Below are 17,609 nucleotides of genomic sequence, written 5' to 3' on the forward strand. Positions count from 1 at the left end.
GTGTCCAACTTCAGCCACTCACAGTTTGTGAGTTCGAGCCCCACATCATGCTCACTTCTGTCAGCACAGAGTCTGCTTAGGATCCTCTCCCCTTCTCTCTACCCCTCCCCCACTTGTGCACGCATGCACACACATGCTCTCTCTACCTCAGAAATAAATATTTACTTTTTAATTAATTAATTAAAATACAAAAAACACACAACTGACAAATTTAATGTAATAAATTTGTACTCAATAAATTGCAAAAAAAAGTTATTTTTAAGCACCCAGAAACATTCACAAAAATTAGCCAAGATTTAAGTCACAGAGAAAAATTCAATAAATTGTAAAACTTCCCCTGACTCCAATATAGCAAAAATTATAAATTAACCACAAAATCAGTAGTCCCTCCAAAATCTATTCATGTAAATGTTTTGAGTCACTGATCTAAATAACTCAAAGCTGAAGCTTACATACTTCTTAGAAATGAAAAGTGAGAGCAGTACATCTTAAATTTATAAGACGTATCAATCAATACCAAAGAAAATTTCAAAGCCAAAATTTTATTTTACAAATTTATAATAACCAAAACAATGGATGGAAAAAGAATAGCAAAATAACCCCTAAATATGAAATAACTCACTTATTAAAATAAAAGCAGAAATTAATAAAATATGAAACAAAAATATTTATCAATAGACCCTAAAACTAAGTCTTTGAAAATACCAGTGAATAGACAAAACTTCATCAAATCTAATTTTTTTAAAAAGACACATCAAAAAGAAGAAAAGAAATACAATTACAGATATGCAATAGATTTTCAGAATGATAAAATATGAACAAATTTATGTCAAATACTTGAAAATCCAGTAAGCACTTTTATATAGGAAAATATAAATCACAAAATTATCTTAAGAGCAAATTTTGTTTAATTAGTCACAATAGAAATTGAAAAGGTAATCAAAGTTTTAGTCCTCAAAAAGTCCCAAGATCCAGTATTTTTATGTGTGATGTCTACCAAAATATCAAAGAATAGATCATCCCTATGTTACATATGTATTAAGAAAGGGGAAAAAAGCAAGAAGTATAAATATGAAAACGTGTAGACATAACTGTCATTGTTGGCAAACAACAGTCTAATCCAGGTAGAAAAAACAAGCAAATCAACTCAAAAACCTTATAACAATTAATAGAATCAGTAAAGTGGAAGATTAACAAAAGAAAACAATCACTTTCCTGTACTGGAAATTATTAGTTTGGTCAGCCTACTTTAACAAAATATGAAATGAGTGGCTTAAACAACAGACATTTCTTTCTCACACATCTGGAAGCTAGAAGTCTGAGATCAAGGTCCCAGTCAATTCAGTTCCTGGTGTGAGCCCTCTTCCTGGCCTACAGACAGCCACCTTATTGCTGTGTCCTCATATGATGAAAAAAATGGAAAGCTCAAGTCTCTCCTTCTGTTATTAAAAAGACACTAATTTTGGGGCGCCTGGGTGGCGCAGTCGGTTAAGTGTCCGACTTCAGCCAGGTCACGATCTCACGGTCCGTGAGTTCGAGCCCCGCGTCGGGCTCTGGGCTGATGGCTCGGAGCCTGGAGCCTGTTTCCGATTCTGTGTCTCCCTCTCTCTCTGCCCCTCCCCCGTTCATGCTCTGTCTCTCTCTGTCCCAAAAATAAGTAAACGTTGAAAAAAAAATGTTTTAAAAAGACACTAATTTTATCATGGGGGACCCAGCATTATGACCTGATCCAAATCTTATTATCTCCTGAGGCCTCACCTGCAAATTTATTGAGGTTTAAGGCTTCAACACATGAATTTGGTGGGGGACACATTCAGTCTATACCAGGTAATTAGTAAACAGAGAAAAGAGCACATACTATCACTTTTCCTAGTCAACATTATACTGCAAGTTTTATCCAATGCAATAAGAAAAATAAAAAGTAAGAATTGCGGGGCGCCTGGGTGGCGCAGTCGGTTAAGCGTCCGACTTCAGCCAGGTCACGATCTCGCACTCCGTGAGTTCGAGCCCCGCGTCGGGCTCTGGGCTGATGGCTCAGAGCCTGGAGCCTGTTTCCGATTCTGTGTCTCCCTCTCTCTCTGCCCCTCCCCCGTTCATGCTATGTCTCTCTCTGTCCCAAAAATAAATAAAAACGTTGAAAAAAAATTAAAAAAAAAAAAGTAAGAATTGCAGAAGAAACAAAATTAAATGCCAAAAAATCAATTGCCAAACTCAACAACAACAGTTTTAAAATGGGCAAAAGTCTTGAATAGACATTTCTCCAAATATCCAAAGAAGATATATAAATGGCCAATGAGCATGTGAAAAGATGTTCAACATCACTAATCATAAGGGAAATATAAATCAGAACTACAGTGAGATACTACCTCATATTCATTAGGATACCTACTATCAAACAAAACAAAACAAAACAGAAAACAAGTGTTGGCAAGGATGTGGAGAAATCGGAACCCTTGTGCCCTGTTGGTGAGAAAGAAAAAGGCATAGCCATTGTGTAAAACAGTATGACGATGACTCAAAAAATTAAAAATAAAATTACCATATGAATCCTTGCACAATGTATAGGTAAATCAAATCATCATGAAGTACACTTTAAATATCTTACAACTTTGGGGGCACCTGGGTGTCTCCATCTGTTAAGCATCCAACTCTTGGTTTCAGCTCAGGTCGTGATTTCAGAGTTTGTGAGATGGAGCCCCACATGGGGCTCTGCACTAATAGCACAGAGCCTGATTGGGATTCTCTCTTTCCCTCTCTTTCTGCCCCTCCCCAATGTGTGCCTGTGCACTCTCTCTCTCTCTCTCTCTCTCTCACACACACACACACACACACAAAATAAACATTCAAAAAAAGAAAATAAATAAATACCTTACAATTTTATTTGTCAATTATACCTCAGCAAAACTGAAAACGAGTTGGCAAGTCCACAGAGCAATGGCATTTGTCCTGCACTGACGACCAGAGCATAGATTGGACAAACCTTTGGAGAACCAGGAATACCTAGTGAAAATGAAGACGACCCTAACTTCCACTTTCTAAGCAGATATCCAAGGCATGGACCTGCATTTTGATTGCAGTCTTCTTTATAATAGCAAAAAAGAAAAGAAAAACCTTAAGCAGGACAATGGGTTTTTTTTAATGGTATATACATAGAGTATACTGCTATAGGGTAGTTATGTTGAATGAACTAGAACTAAATGGATAAATCTTAACATGAATTGCAAACTTAACATGAATTGCAAAAAAAGGGACTTTTCAGAAAAGGCAGTTTGTCACCATTTATATATAGTTTTAAAACATTCAAAACAATGATATATATTTTCGTATCTGATAGTGACTGTATCAGACCATTCAGGGAATGATAAACACCTAATTCAATTCAGTAGTTCCCTCTGGGCAGGGAGGATGGCACAAGGGGTAAGAGAAAGATCCAGAGATATGAGATGGGCCCCATGGGTGGTAGACTTTCTCACCGCTCTCCCCTAGGTGTGCCACAGGGGAGGCATGGCAAGACATCATGCTGGCCTGCATGCCAGGGAAGAAGTGTGCCCCCGAGTCAGAGCCCAGCAACAGCACGGAAGGGGAAACGCCCTGTGGCAGCAGTTTTGCCGTCTTCTACTTCATCAGCTTCTACATGCTCTGTGCCTTCCTGGTAAGCCAAGGTGGGGCTGAACAGCCATGGGTATGAGTGTGCAGTTCAAGGCAGCCCAGGCTCTCTATCTACCTTTGCAGCTTGCAGTCAGAGCAACTCCATCAGAGGAACTAGCTTGCAGAGACTGAGTTAGGAGGAATGTCCAACCATCAGACAAGGACACAAAGCCCTGGGCCAGAGTGAGCCCAACTAGCATCTTTCTTGTCCATTCTTGGCTCTTGTGATGGTGTCATTGTACTAGAGGACAGAGGGGATGTGTGTGGAGGCCTAGAGGCAACCTGTATGTTTTCGACACTTTGATGCAGAGTGCAGGAAGGGTGGTGGATAAAGCTGCCCTCTGTCCTTGGCAGCGCTACCCAGCAATTGTGTATGAGAGAAACTGTCCAGCCCATATGTGGGGTTCATCCAACCCTGCTCTGATGCAAGCAAATTCATACCCAAGAGACCCAAGTTCCAGGGACTGGTGTTTTAAATGGTGAATATAGCTGGTCTTTAGAAACATGGGCTTCTGCCACACATGGCACCGGCTGGCAAAGAGGATTCAAGTGTACAGGAGGTCCTCTTGTAGAAACTCATCATATCTCTGTCCTCGGCAGATCATCAACCTCTTTGTAGCTGTCATCATGGACAACTTTGACTACCTGACAAGAGACTGGTCAATCCTTGGTCCCCATCATCTGGATGAATTTAAAAGAATCTGGGCAGAGTATGATCCTGAAGCTAAGTAAGTTCCCAGAGAGAAAGACTGATTCCCAAAACCCAGAGAACATTATGTGACCACACCTATAGGAGAGGTTCAGAACAGTTTAGCATTGGGTAGATCGACTGGAAACACTGAACTGCACCAGACCCCAGGGCCAAAGGTCAAAAGGGCCAGTGATACGCCAGGCATCTTTGGCTAAGTCAAGAACATGTCTGCTATTTTCAGTTGGACAGAAGGATGGGGGATCCTAGTGTCAGGAATAACTAGTAAGTATTCAAGTTAAAATATTTAGTCGAGTAGATCTCACTCCATTCTTGCTTCAGGTTCAAAGATACCCTCATAGGTCCATCACATTCGGTTGACGCTCAATAAATGCCTTTTGGTCAGATGGTTAGATTGCAGCAGCAAGTATCTGTAAGAATCTCATTGTACTCCTGAAAGTCTCTTCCACCTTAAGCAAAGCACTGGTGGAAAATTGTTCATTAAAAGCACTGGTGGAAAATTGTTCATTAAAATGTATATATTGGTTTTGGAGTTTTACCATGCAATTCTGCAACTCTGCACCAAGTTTGACCAACAGAACAATAGCTTTGGAGAGCCCAGTACTGAGTCCTGGGCTGCTAGTCGAAACCACGACTCTTGACTGATCTTTGACTCCTCTCCTTCCTCTTTTAGGGGTCGTATCAAACACCTAGATGTGGTGACCCTGCTCAGGCGGATTCAGCCCCCACTGGGTTTTGGGAAGCTGTGCCCTCACCGCGTGGCTTGCAAAGTAAGAGATGACCTGAGTTCAAAGGAGAAAAAGAAAAAATATGGAAGGGAAGAGGCCTATTTGTCTTGTGACCTTGGTCAGACCTTGATCCTTACAGGGATTGAAGACAATATTTTATGTGCCTAAAGAAATGAACATGGGCCAGATTACATTTTGAGGTTCCTACCAACAATCAGTCCTCAGACACCATAAAGGAAAGATGAAATGGATGCCTCATGACCCAACCAGCCACATGCCCAGTCCCATCAAGCTGCACCACCTAGGCATCCTAGAAGACTTCCAGCCAAGGACAGATGGATTAGGGGTTCTCTTCCTGGGATCAGGGGGCTATTAGAGTGTCTATGTATCAGCCTCAGGGACCTGTAAATCTCTAAAATTGTGTGCAAAATCACTGAAACACTCACAAATTGTACCAGGGAGAGGATCCATCATGTTCGTATTTCTAAGTGAGTCCATGACCCCATAAAAGTAAAAACAAGCATCCTAGTCTCTTTAGACCTAACTGTTGCTCATGTGGCCCTCACATGACCCTGAGAGTGAGCGCCCCCTTAAATTGTGTGTCCAGGCACCTCCCTTACCTCATTATAATCCCAACCAGGTAGCCCCACAAATGCTGAAGGGTATTGTTTCCACTCTCTCCCCTCTTCTTTCAATCCCCATTTCCACCACTCTGTACTCCTTATTGGAATAACAATGAGCTGAAAGGGGTTAGGGAAAGTGAGATCAGAGAGCTGTATAGAAGAGGCTCAAATAGAAAATTTTAACTCTGTCGATAAACCATTCATGGAAAATGGAGAACTGAATTGTGCTCTGTTTTACTCATTTTTTTCTCACTTGCATCTCCACCTTGTTCCAAAAAAGATGTTAGAAGATTTCCAAGGGTATAGAAGATAAGACCAAAAAAAAAGAGCACAAATTAAATGTAAAGTCAAAGCACAATGGACAAAAGAGCAGGGACAAATGTGGCCTACACAAGGTGACAGTGTGTCTTTGTGCCTTCCAGACTGCCTGGGTGTTGAGCTTCCCCACGGCCAGTCCACAATTCACATTGTCCTTGAGAGTCAAGAAGATCCAGTCACTCAGGAAAAGTATAAACCTTTTTGGCACTATGGTTAATGGGACAGCATACGATCTAACGAATAAGATCTTTGACCACATCTTGAGAGCAGATGCCAGAATGGTGCTCTTTCTCATAATTACTCTGGTGTGTGCTGAGGGCCGCACACCAGGGCACAATGCAATAGCAGCTATTTTGGGTGGTGAGAATGGAGGGAAAAGGGCAATCTGATCCAATCCAGTCAACAAGCTTTTAATTCAGCTTGATGCAGAGGTATATTTTTCAATATACAGAAAAGAAGATACACTACACCTCCTGCATGCAAACCTGCCATTACTGTCTCTCTTGTCAAGGCTTTGGATGAATGCTGCTGGCAGGTGGGCTCCTGGCAAATGCCTGGCATGCAGCTGTTCTTCGTTGCCAGTAGAAAGCACACCCATATGCCTGAGCAGACATTTGAGCAGAGGAGGGGGTTGTGTGGGCTTACCATCCTTTTGTGGAGGCAAGTGTCTAATAAGGACAATTTCCATTCTTCCTTCACTCTGTGTGGTAGGGTGAAAGTACTTATGGCAGAGCTGAGATTCTCCCCAGAACAGATTTTGAATACATTTTAGTGACCCATGCCTCAACCCCCACCTGCTCCCAACACACACACAAGTTGCAAGGCTCCCTCCTGGCATTCTCCTGCCATGGTGGTTCTGTAGGTCCTTTGAGAACTGTTTGCTGTAATCACCAGCTTTGCCTCCCTTTCTCCTCCAGCGTCTGGTCTCCATGAACATGCCTCTGAACAGTGATGGGACTGTCATGTTCAATGCCACCCTGTTTGCCCTAGTCCGGACAGCCCTGCGGATCAAAACAGAAGGTAAGGGTCATCTGAGGGCCACTGGGAGAGCCATTCAGAAGGTCTAACAGGTTAACAAAAGAGGAAACCAATAGGCTATAAAGTGCTCCCAGGATCTTCCCATCCTGTGTATCAGAGCAGCGGCTCAGTGATAACCTTCACATGCTGAAGAGGCCTGGCCTGCTCATGTTTCCTTTGCTCCTTGAATGGCCTTTTGGCCTCTAGCCTATTTATTTTGAACCCTAGCTTTCCATCAATTTCTATGAATGATTCTGGGTGATATCTTGAAGTCAGAGCTTATAGTTCAAAAGCAGAAGGTGATGAGTGTTACCTGAAGCAGGACTAAGTCCCATCTAAATGAAATTTTACTGACTGTGTGGATCTCTCAAATGTTTACCTTTCTTTTTAAATTAGAAGTGTCAGGAAGGGGTCATATTGGCAAATGGTGATTATGGTCAAGGTAATCACATACAATTATACAGGCTGTGCCTGGATCAAGGTGCTCAGCTAGCTGACAGGTATGGGTTAAGATCTCACCTGTGCTTTGCTAGCGGGCCATGCTCCCTCAGGGATGTGTCCACCTGAAGGGATGCCTTCTGGTTTGCACAAATGTGCCCTTTGGGCTAGCAGCAGCCTTGGCTGAGATAATCAGCTGTCTTTGTAATTGATAAGTATTTCTGAACCACTCTGTGGAAAAGGCTATATAGAATGTACCTAAGAAGATGCAATTGCTCTCCAAGAGCTTCTAGCTTAATTACAATGTTTCCTAGAGTGTGGTCAAAAGACCACCTGCCTCAAAGTCAGCTGTTGAAGCTTGTTTAAAACTTGATAAGGCATTTATTCTCTCTCTACTTCAGTTTCTTCATTTGTAAAATAAGAATGATAATGATGTGTGGGAATTCAGTTCAGTGAAGAATCCAAAGAAGTGCCATTTCTCAGTTAAATCCTTCCACAAAATAATAGAAACATCTACAATGAAGGAAAACAAGAACCAGGCCAGCAAGACACATGTCAAAGTAATGAGCTAATCTTTAAAAAATTGAAAATAGTTCAAGTTATGCTGCCAAACTAAAGAGAAACAAAGGCTGAAGGAGGCAGTCTGAGATTCTGGTGTAAGAAGACCCTGAATTCACCTCCTCCCAAGGACACACCAAATCTACACCCACATATAGAGCAATTCATCCTGAAAAACAGCTTCTGCACAACAAATGTTAGAAGCACCACACAGAGAATGGCAGGAAAGATGAAAACATGGTAACCATGGGAACACCCTGACCAATGTGATGACCTGCAGCGAGGAGGGATAGCACTGAGGGACCTGCACCCAGACTCACCTACCCTGAGACACAGGGGGAAAACAGGCAACAGGACTGTAAGTGAAGGAAATCCATTTACATCCACTAAATGGTGGGGGGAGTACTGGAATTCTTTCCAGGTTGGAGGTACCAAAAAGCACCATTGTTTACATTCCTCTTTCACCTTGATAATGCAGATGAGAGCAGGGTCTAAGTGCTCTAGTTGGCCTGATAGGGTTGCTCCAATGAGCCCCAGGCCCTTAGCCCACACCAGCTTCCCCCAGGTAGCCCCCACCCATGCCCACCAACTCCAGCCAACCCACCAAGGTGACCTGGTCTTAGTGCACCCCAGGACACCCCCAGCCAGTGTCTGTTGAGCTCCAGCCATTCCATCAGGGTGATCCAAGCACCATATGTCCCTTGACTCCCTGAGACCCTGCTGGCTTCAACTCCAGCCAGCCAGCCAAAACTTCCAGGCACATGCAATCTACACAGGGGATGTTCCTACATGAGGCCACTCCTTGAGAATAGGAGAGGTAGTTATTCCACCTAATTTGTAGAAACAAAAATTGAAAGTCAAACAAAATGAGGAGACAGAAGAATATGTTCTAAATGAAAGGGAAAAATAAAACCCGGGGGCGGGGGGATGAGGGGGTGGGAAATCCCTGATGAAATGGAGATAGGTAATTTACCAGACAGATTTCAAAGTAATGGCCATAAAGATACTCACCAAACTCAGGATAAGAATGAAATAACACAGTGAGAACTTCAACAAAGAGTTACAAAATATAAGAAAGTACAAAACAGAAGTCACAGAGATGAAGGATACAAGAATTGAATTGAAAAATACACTAGAAATCAACAGCAGATTAGATGATACAAAAGAGTGGATCAGCAATCTGGAAGACAGAATAGTGGAAATCATCCCGTCGGAACAGCAAAAAGAAAAAAGAATTTTTAGAAATGAGAATGGTTTTAAGAACCTCTAGAACAACATCAAATGCACTAAAATTCACATTATAAGGGTTCCAGAAGGAGACGGGGCGGGGGGGGGGGGGCAGGAAACTTATTTGAAGAAATAATGACTGAAAACTTCCCTAACCTGGGAAAGGAAACAGACATCCAGGTCCAGGAAGCACAAAAAGTCCTAAAAGAGAACCCAAAGAGACCTATACCAAGGAATATTATTAAATTGTCAAAAGTTAAAGACAAGGGGAAAAAATTTTAAAGCAACAAGAGAAAAACAACTTGTTATGCCCAAAGGAACCCCCCATAAAACTATCATCATATTTTTCAGGATAAATTTTGCAGGCCAGAAGTGAGTGGCATAATATATTCAAAGTATTGAAAGAAAAAACTGTCAACCAAGAATGCTCTACCTGGCAAGGTTATCATTCAGAATTGAAGGCGAGATAGTTTCTTAGACAAGCAAAAGTTAAAGGAGTTCCTCGCCACTAAACCAAGCTTATCAGAAATGTTAAATGGTCTTCTTTAAGCAGAAAAGAAAAGGCCATAACTGGAAATAGTACATGAAGAAAAAACTCACTGATAAAGAGAATATATATATTTATATACTTATATTTATCAGTAAATCAGCCACTTAAAAAGATAGTATGAATAGGGGTGCCTGGGTGGCTCAGTCGGTTGAGCATCCGACTTCAGCTTAGGTCACGATCTCGTGGTCTGTGAGTTCAAGCCCCACATCGGGCTCTGTGCTGACAGCTCAGAGCCTGGAGCCTATTTCAGATTTTATGTCTCCCTCTCTACCCCTCCCCTGCTCATGCTCTGTTTCTCTCTCTGTCAAAAATAAATAAACATTTAAAAAAAGATAGTATGAATATTAAGAAAACAAAAATAGTAATTTAACTATAACTACAGTAAGTAAATAATGCACAAAATAAACATATATCAAATATAACATCAAAAACATAAAATATTGTGGGTGGTGGGTAAAAATGTAGTGCTTTTAGAATGTGTTCAAACTAAAAACAAATTTTGTTCAAACTTAAGTGACTATTAGCTTAAAATAAACTGCTATATATAGAGAGAGAGCAATATTTATGAACATCATGGTAACCACAAACCAAAACCTACAATAGATAAACAAAAATAAAGAGAAAGAAACCCAAACATAACTAAAGAACCATCAAACCACAGTGGAAGACACCAAAAGAGGAAAAATGAAACAGAGAAGAACTGCAATAATAACCAGAAAACAATTGACCAAATGATGATAGTACATACCTATTAATAATCACATTAAAAATAAATGGACTAAATGCTCCAATCAAAAGACATAGGGTGTCTGAATGGATAAAAAACAAGACCCATTTATATGCTGCCTATAAGAGAGTCATTTCAGATCTAAAGCCACTCAGAGACTGAAAGTGAAGAGATGCAAAAAGATATTCCAGGGAAATGGAAACAAAAAGAAAGCTAGTGAGGCAGTACTCATATTAGACAAAATAGACTTTAAAACAAGGACTATAACAAAATACAAAGAAGAGCATTACACAATGAAAAAATGTTCAATCCAAGAAGAGGATATAACATTTGTAAATATTTATACACCCAACATAAAGTATTTAAATATATAAAGCAAATATTGATAGGCATAAAGGGAGAAATTGACATTAATACAATAGAAAGGAACTTTAATATCCCACTTAATCAATGGATAAATCATCCAGAGAATCAATAAGGAAATATTGGCCTTAAATGACACATTGGACCAGATGGACTTAATAAATATATATAGAACGTTTCATCCAAAACAGCAGAATACACATTCTATTCAAGTGCACATGGAACATTTTCCAGGATAGTTAAGCCACAAAACAAGTCTCAGTAAATTCAAGAAGACTGACATCATATCAAGCATCTTTTCCAAACATAATGGTATGACACTAGAAATTAATTACAAAAAGAAAACTGGAAAAAAACCCCACAAACATGTAGAGACTGAACAACTTGTTACTAAACAACCAATGGGTCAACAAAGAAATCAAAGAGGAAACAAACAAACAAAAATACCTTGAGACAAATGAAAATGGAGATACAACTTTCCAAAATCTATGGGATGCAACATAAGCAATTCTAAGAGGGAAACTCATAATGATACAGGCCTACCTCAAGAAACAAAAAAAAATCCCAAATAAACCATCTAACGTTATACCCAAAGGAACTAGAAAAAGAGGAACAAAGCCCAACATTAGTAGAGGGAAGGAAATAATAAAGTCCAGAGTGGAAATACATGAAATAGAGATTGGGGGGAAAAAAAAAGAAAGAAAAGATTAGTAAAAGTAAGAGCTGGTTCTTTGAAAAGATAAATAAAATCAGTAGCCAAACTCAAGAGTAAAAGAGAGAGGACCCAAATAAATAAAATCAGGAATGAAAGAAAAGTTACAACTGACACCACAGAAGTACAAAGGGTAAGGGGTGCCTGGGTGGCTCAGTCGGTTAAGAGTCAGACTTCAACTCAGGTCATGATCTCACGGTTCGTGGGTTCAAGCCCTGCTTCAGGCTCTGTGCTGACAGTTTAGAGCCTGGAGCCTGCTTCAGTTTCTGTGTCTCCCTCTCTCTCTGCCCCTCCCCTGCTCAAAAATAAATAAACATTTTTAAAAATTAAAAAGAAAAGAAATACAAAGGGTAAGAGATTACTACAATTATATACCAACAAATTGAAAAACCTAAAAAAAAAAATGAATAAATTCCTAGAAACACATAACCTTCCAAAGACTGAATCACACACACACAAAAATAGAAAATATGAATAGGCCAATTACAAGTCATAAAATTGAAACTGTAATTTTAAAACTTCTGAAAAACAAAAGTCCAGGACCAGACAGCTTCACAAGTGAACTCTACTAAACATTTAAAAAAGAGTCAGTATCAGGGCACCTGGGTGGCTCAGTCGGTTAAGTGTCTGACTCAATTTTGGCTCAGATCATAGTCTCATGGTTCATGGGTGGGTCATAGTCACAGTTCATGGGTTCGAGCCCCACATTGGGCTCTGTGCTGACAGTGTAGAGACTGCTTGGGATTCTCTCTCTCCCCCCGCCCCACCCCTCCCCTGTTAGCTCGCTGTCTCTCTCTCTCTCTCTCTCTCTCTCTCAAAAATAAATAAGTACATTTAAAAAAATTAAGGGGGCGCCTGGGTGGGTCAGTCGGTTAAGTGTCCAACTTTGGCTTGGGTCATAATCTCATAGAGTTCAAGCCCCATGTCGGGCTCTGTGCTGACAGCTCAGAGCCTGGAGTCTGCTTCTGATTCTGTGTCTCCCTCTCTCTCTGCCTCCCCCCCCTGCTCATGCTCTGTCTCTCTCTCTCGCTCTCTCAAAAATAAACATTAAAAAAATTTTTTTAATTAAAAAATAAAAATAAATTTAAAAAATTTAAGAAGAAGAGTTAGTACCTATTCTTCTCAAATTATTCCAAAAGATTAAAGAGGAAGGAAGTCTTCCAAACTTATTTTACAAAGCTAGCATTACTCTGATACCAAACCAGACAAAAATACCACAAGAAAGAAAATTACAGGCCAGTATCCCTGATAATATAGATGTAAAACTCCTAACAAAATATTAGCAAACCAAATTCAACAATACATTAAAAGGATTATACATCACAATCAAGCGAGATTTATTCCAGAGATGCAAGGATGGTTCAACATCCACAAATTAATCAATGTGATATACCACATTAACAAAACAAAGGATAAAAAATCATATGAAGATCTCAATAGATGCAGAAAAAAGCACTTAACAAATTCAACATTCATTTTATGATCAAAAATGTCAATAAAGTGGGTATAGAAGGAATGTATCTCAACATAATAAAGGCCATATATGACAAACCCACAGCTAACACCATAGTCAGTGGTGAAAAGCTGAAGCTTTTCCTGTACAATCAGGAACAAGACAAGTATGTGCACTCTTACCACTTTAATTCAACGTAGTATTGGAAGTCCTAGCCAGAAATTAGGCAAGAAAAAGAAATAAAGGCATCAAAATTGAACAGGAAAAAGTAAAACTGTCACTATTTGCAGATGACATGATATTGTGTAGAGAAAACCCTAGAGACTCCACCAAATCTATTACAGGTGACAAATGAATTCAGTAAAGTCACAGGATGCAAAACTAACATACAGAAATCACTGTTTCTATACACTAATAACTATCAGAAAAATAAAGTAAGGAAACAGTTCCATTTACAATTGTATCAAAAATAATGAAATACCTATAATACATTCAACCAAGGAAGTGAAAAACCTGTACTCTGAATACTGTTTAAGACATTGATGAAAGAAATTGACAACATGAATAAATGGAAAGATATTTTGTGCTCATGAATTGGAAGAATTAATATTGTTAAAATGTCCATGCTACCCAAAGCATTCTACAGATTCAGTGCAATCCCTACCAAAATACCAATGGCGGGGCACCTGGGTGGCTTAGTTAAGCATCTGACTTCAGATCACGTCATGATCTCATGGTTTGTGAGTTTGAGCCCCATGTCAGGCTCTGTGCTGACAGCTCAGAGCCTGCAGCCTGCTTCAGATTCTGTGTGTGTGTGTCTCTCTCTCTGCCCCTCCCCCGCTCACACATTGTCTCTCTCAAAAATAAACACTAAAAAAATTTTTTTAATACCAATGGCATTTTTCACAGAATTAGAACAAAGCATCCCAAAATGTGCATGGAACCACAAAAATAAATAACCAAAGCAGTCTTGAAAAAGAAGAACAAAGCTGGAAGTATCATCCTTCATGATTTCAAACTATACTACAAAGCTAGTATACTAATCAAAACAGCATGGTACCAGCATGAACACAGACACATAGATCAATGGAATAGAATCAGAAAGTGCAGGAAAAAAACCCACACATATGTGGTCAATTAATCCATGACAAAAGAGGCAAGAATATACAATGGGGGAAAAGTCTTTTCAATAAATGGTTACTGGGAACATTGGACAGCTACACGCAAAAGAATGAAACTGGACCACTATCTTACACCACATACAAAAATAAAATTTAAATGGATTGAAGACTTGAATGTAAGACCTGAAACAATAAAACTCCTAGAAGAAAATAGGCAGTAAATTCTTTGACGTCAGTTTTGGCAATATTTTTGGACCAGTCTCTTCAGGCAAGGACAAAGAGCTAAAATAAACAAACGAGATTACGTCAAACCAAAAAAATTTCACACAGTGAAGGAAAAGGCAACCTACTGAATGGGAGAAGTATGGGTGACATTTGTTCTTCCCCAAGGTTCAAAGGAAAATCTGCTCTGTGACTCTCTTCTAGCTTCTGGTGGGGGCCAGCAATGCTTGGTATTGCTTGGCCATAGCTGTATCACTCTAGTCTCTGCCTCCATCTTCACATGGCCTTTTTTCTGTGTGTCTCCATGTGTCTTCTCCTCTTCTTATACAGACAACAGTAGTATTGGATTTAGGGTCCACTCTAATAAAGTATGACTTTGTCTTAACTAGTAACATCTGCAAAGACCCTATTTCCAACTAAGGCCATGTGCTAAGGTTCCATGTGGACATGAATTTGGTGGGGACACTATTCAACCCACTACAAAAGATAAGCATTTTTATTTGAGCATTATTTTAATTATGACTCTTTCATTGTATATGTCAGAAACCACTAACTACATAACCAGGAAGTGAACCTAACCGTTAGGGATGCCTCCATAACTGGAATGCCCAGGATTATCCTCTGGCTCCAGGTACTTTTTGGATCTGACAGGGGACTCAGGAATCCATCACTCTCTCTCCATTGCCACCTCTGCTTACTCCTGTTGAAACACTTTCCACAGGAGACTCTCTGGTGTGGCCACAGGGCAGATTTCATCTCAGATAGTCTAACACCAGAGCTCTCAACCATACTGCTTCCCCTGTGTAGTAGCAGTAAACACTCCTGTATTGGTTTCCTATACCTATACCAATTACCACAAATTCTTTGGCTTGAACAATACCTATTATTAGCCCACAGTTCTAAAGGTCAGGGGTCCAGCCATGGAGTAGCTGAGTTCTCTGCTAAGAGTCTTACAAAGCCAAATCAGGATATTGATCAGGATGTGTCCTCTTCCAGAAGCTCCAGCTCATTTAGGTTTTTGGAGGAATTCATTTCTTGCCATTGTAGGACTGGCTCTTAGCTCAAAGCATCAGTGTGTGCTTTCTCTCAGGCCATAGCAGCTACCTCCTATTCCTTCTGCTTCCAACTTGGGACAATGCTCTAGTTTTATCTTTTGACCTTCTTCATGCATTACTTTTTTATTTGTTTTGGTTTGGTTTTATTGAAGTACAATTGACATATAACATTACATTAGTTTCAGATATACAGCATAATGATTCCACATTTGTAGATATTAAGAAATGATCACCATAGTAAATCTGGTTATCATCCATCACCATATATAATTATAATTGTGTGTGTGTGATGAGAACTTTTAAGATCTTAGCAACTATCATGCAGTACAGTATTATTAACCATAGTTACCATGCTGTACATTGCATCTCAGGACTTATTTATTTTATAACTGGAAGTTTGCACCTGTGAACTCTCTACTTTTAAAGAGCTCATGTGTTAGGTCAGGCCCACCTAGATTCCCTATCTTAAGGTGATAGGAGCCACATAATATAATATAATCACAGGAGTAAAATCCATCAGAGTCACAGTCCCAGGGACCATGCAGGGTGTGTATATATTGGTGGTGGTGGGAGATAGCTCAGGCAGAATTTTAGACTACTGCCCACCATATCCTCTCTTACAGCTGCTCTACCACCAGTGGCCTAGAGGCTGCACCAGATAGGCATCAAATTAAGTCCGTTTTACCAGTGGAAAAAGTAGACCCAGAGAAACTCCAAAACAGAACCCAGTGTCTACTGATTTCTACTTCTACGCTGAGGTAGAAGTAGAAATTTTTTTGCCACATCCTCCCCACAGGAGACTCAGAAAAGGGCTTTGACACCAAGGTCCCCCTGTGTATGGATGCTTTATGCCTTATGTGGGGGAAACCTCCCAATCAGCCACAGAGGCCCATGAGAAATGCCATGCACTGGAACAGTCCCTCATGCTCTCTGGCAGGTGGCTGTTGAGCTTAGTCAGGGCAGGCTGTCTGGTCTGCTCCAAGTGCCACCCACAAGGAAGCAGCATGTGGGGGTGAAGGGATACCAGTGGCTGGCCCAAGCAGCAGGCAGAGAGGAAGCAAAAAGGAATTGCACTGGACAGGGAATGGAGGGAGGGGGAAGTAGGAGTGCAGAGAACAATACAACCAGAAATGGATGGAGGTAGCCAAGAGAGAGAGTGAAGCTCGTGGACCATGTCTCTCTGTGGGGCAAAATGCCACCAGTAGCGTCTTCCCACTCTACACAGAAGGACCCACTCCATGGGAGGGCCCCAAGGGGCTGATGATCCTTTTCAGCCTTGCATCTCCCTCCCCTCAGGGAACCTAGAACAAGCCAATGAGGAGCTGCGGGCCATAATCAAGAAGATCTGGAAGCGTACCAGCATGAAGCTGCTAGACCAAGTGGTGCCCCCTGCAGGTGGTGAGTACTTCAGGATCTCTTGCCTGGTTTCTGAGTCTACTAGAGTCTTGGGAGGCCTGCTTTCCCCAGGCCCTTTGTGTGTGGAGCTCAAAGGTGCTATTGGTTACAAGGGACGATGGTAGGGGTGCCTGGGTGGTTCAGTCGGTTAAGCGTCCACCTTCGGCTCAGGTGATGATCTCACGGTTTGTGAGCTCAAGCCCCACGTCGGGCTCTGTGCTGACAGCTCAGAGCCTGGAACCTGTTGCAGATTCTGTGTCTCCCTCTCCCTCTGCCCCTCCCCTGCTCACGCTCTGTCTCTCTCTGTCTCTCAATAATAAATAAACGTTAAAAAAAATTTTTTTTAAAGAAGAAGGGACGAGGGTGCCATGCCCTTCACAAACTCAGATACAGAATGTCAGCTTGGAAATCTGGTCCAATCCTACATTTCAAGACCAAGCAAGGCCCCTCAATACTTAGAGGTTTGACAGAATTTCCAAGGAAACTCTGCAAATATAAGTTTCCCCATAAACTACCAGGCTGTTTGCTCTGGAAATAATGGTGCCCTGGAAAAAGAATCCCCTGAGATCCTCTCTGGGTTGAAATTCTTTTTGTTTCTCCTAGGGCAGTGTTTCTCTACCCTGTCAAACCCAAAGCCCCTTTTCATAACAAAAAGTTTATAATGCTCTTACTACTACCCTGAATGAAAATAATAATCTTCCTACATATATAATTTCCAAAATATTAATATAACACTTTAATATAA

The 17,609-nt window shown here is 40.7% G+C and overlaps 1 protein-coding gene across 23 annotated transcripts in view; it reads left to right on the top strand.

The window, feature by feature from the left end:
• Window positions 1-17,609, top strand: part of CACNA1C (calcium voltage-gated channel subunit alpha1 C) — a 761,926-nt gene that overhangs the window by 720,559 nt on the left and 23,758 nt on the right. For all 23 annotated transcript variants that reach the window (XM_040463016.1, XM_040463040.1, XM_040463017.1 and 20 more), the window contains 5 exons: window positions 3,487-3,652; window positions 4,249-4,376; window positions 5,031-5,127; window positions 6,944-7,046; window positions 16,766-16,867. In XM_040463016.1, coding sequence (XP_040318950.1) covers window positions 3,487-3,652; window positions 4,249-4,376; window positions 5,031-5,127; window positions 6,944-7,046; window positions 16,766-16,867 — 596 coding nt within the window. The remainder of the gene's footprint in view (window positions 1-3,486; window positions 3,653-4,248; window positions 4,377-5,030; window positions 5,128-6,943; window positions 7,047-16,765; window positions 16,868-17,609) is intronic.

The sequence above is a fragment of the Herpailurus yagouaroundi genome, unplaced genomic scaffold, assembly GCF_014898765.1.
Source record: "Herpailurus yagouaroundi ecotype Mexico unplaced genomic scaffold, PumYag 355, whole genome shotgun sequence".
NCBI classification, from domain to species: domain Eukaryota; kingdom Metazoa; phylum Chordata; class Mammalia; order Carnivora; family Felidae; genus Herpailurus; species Herpailurus yagouaroundi.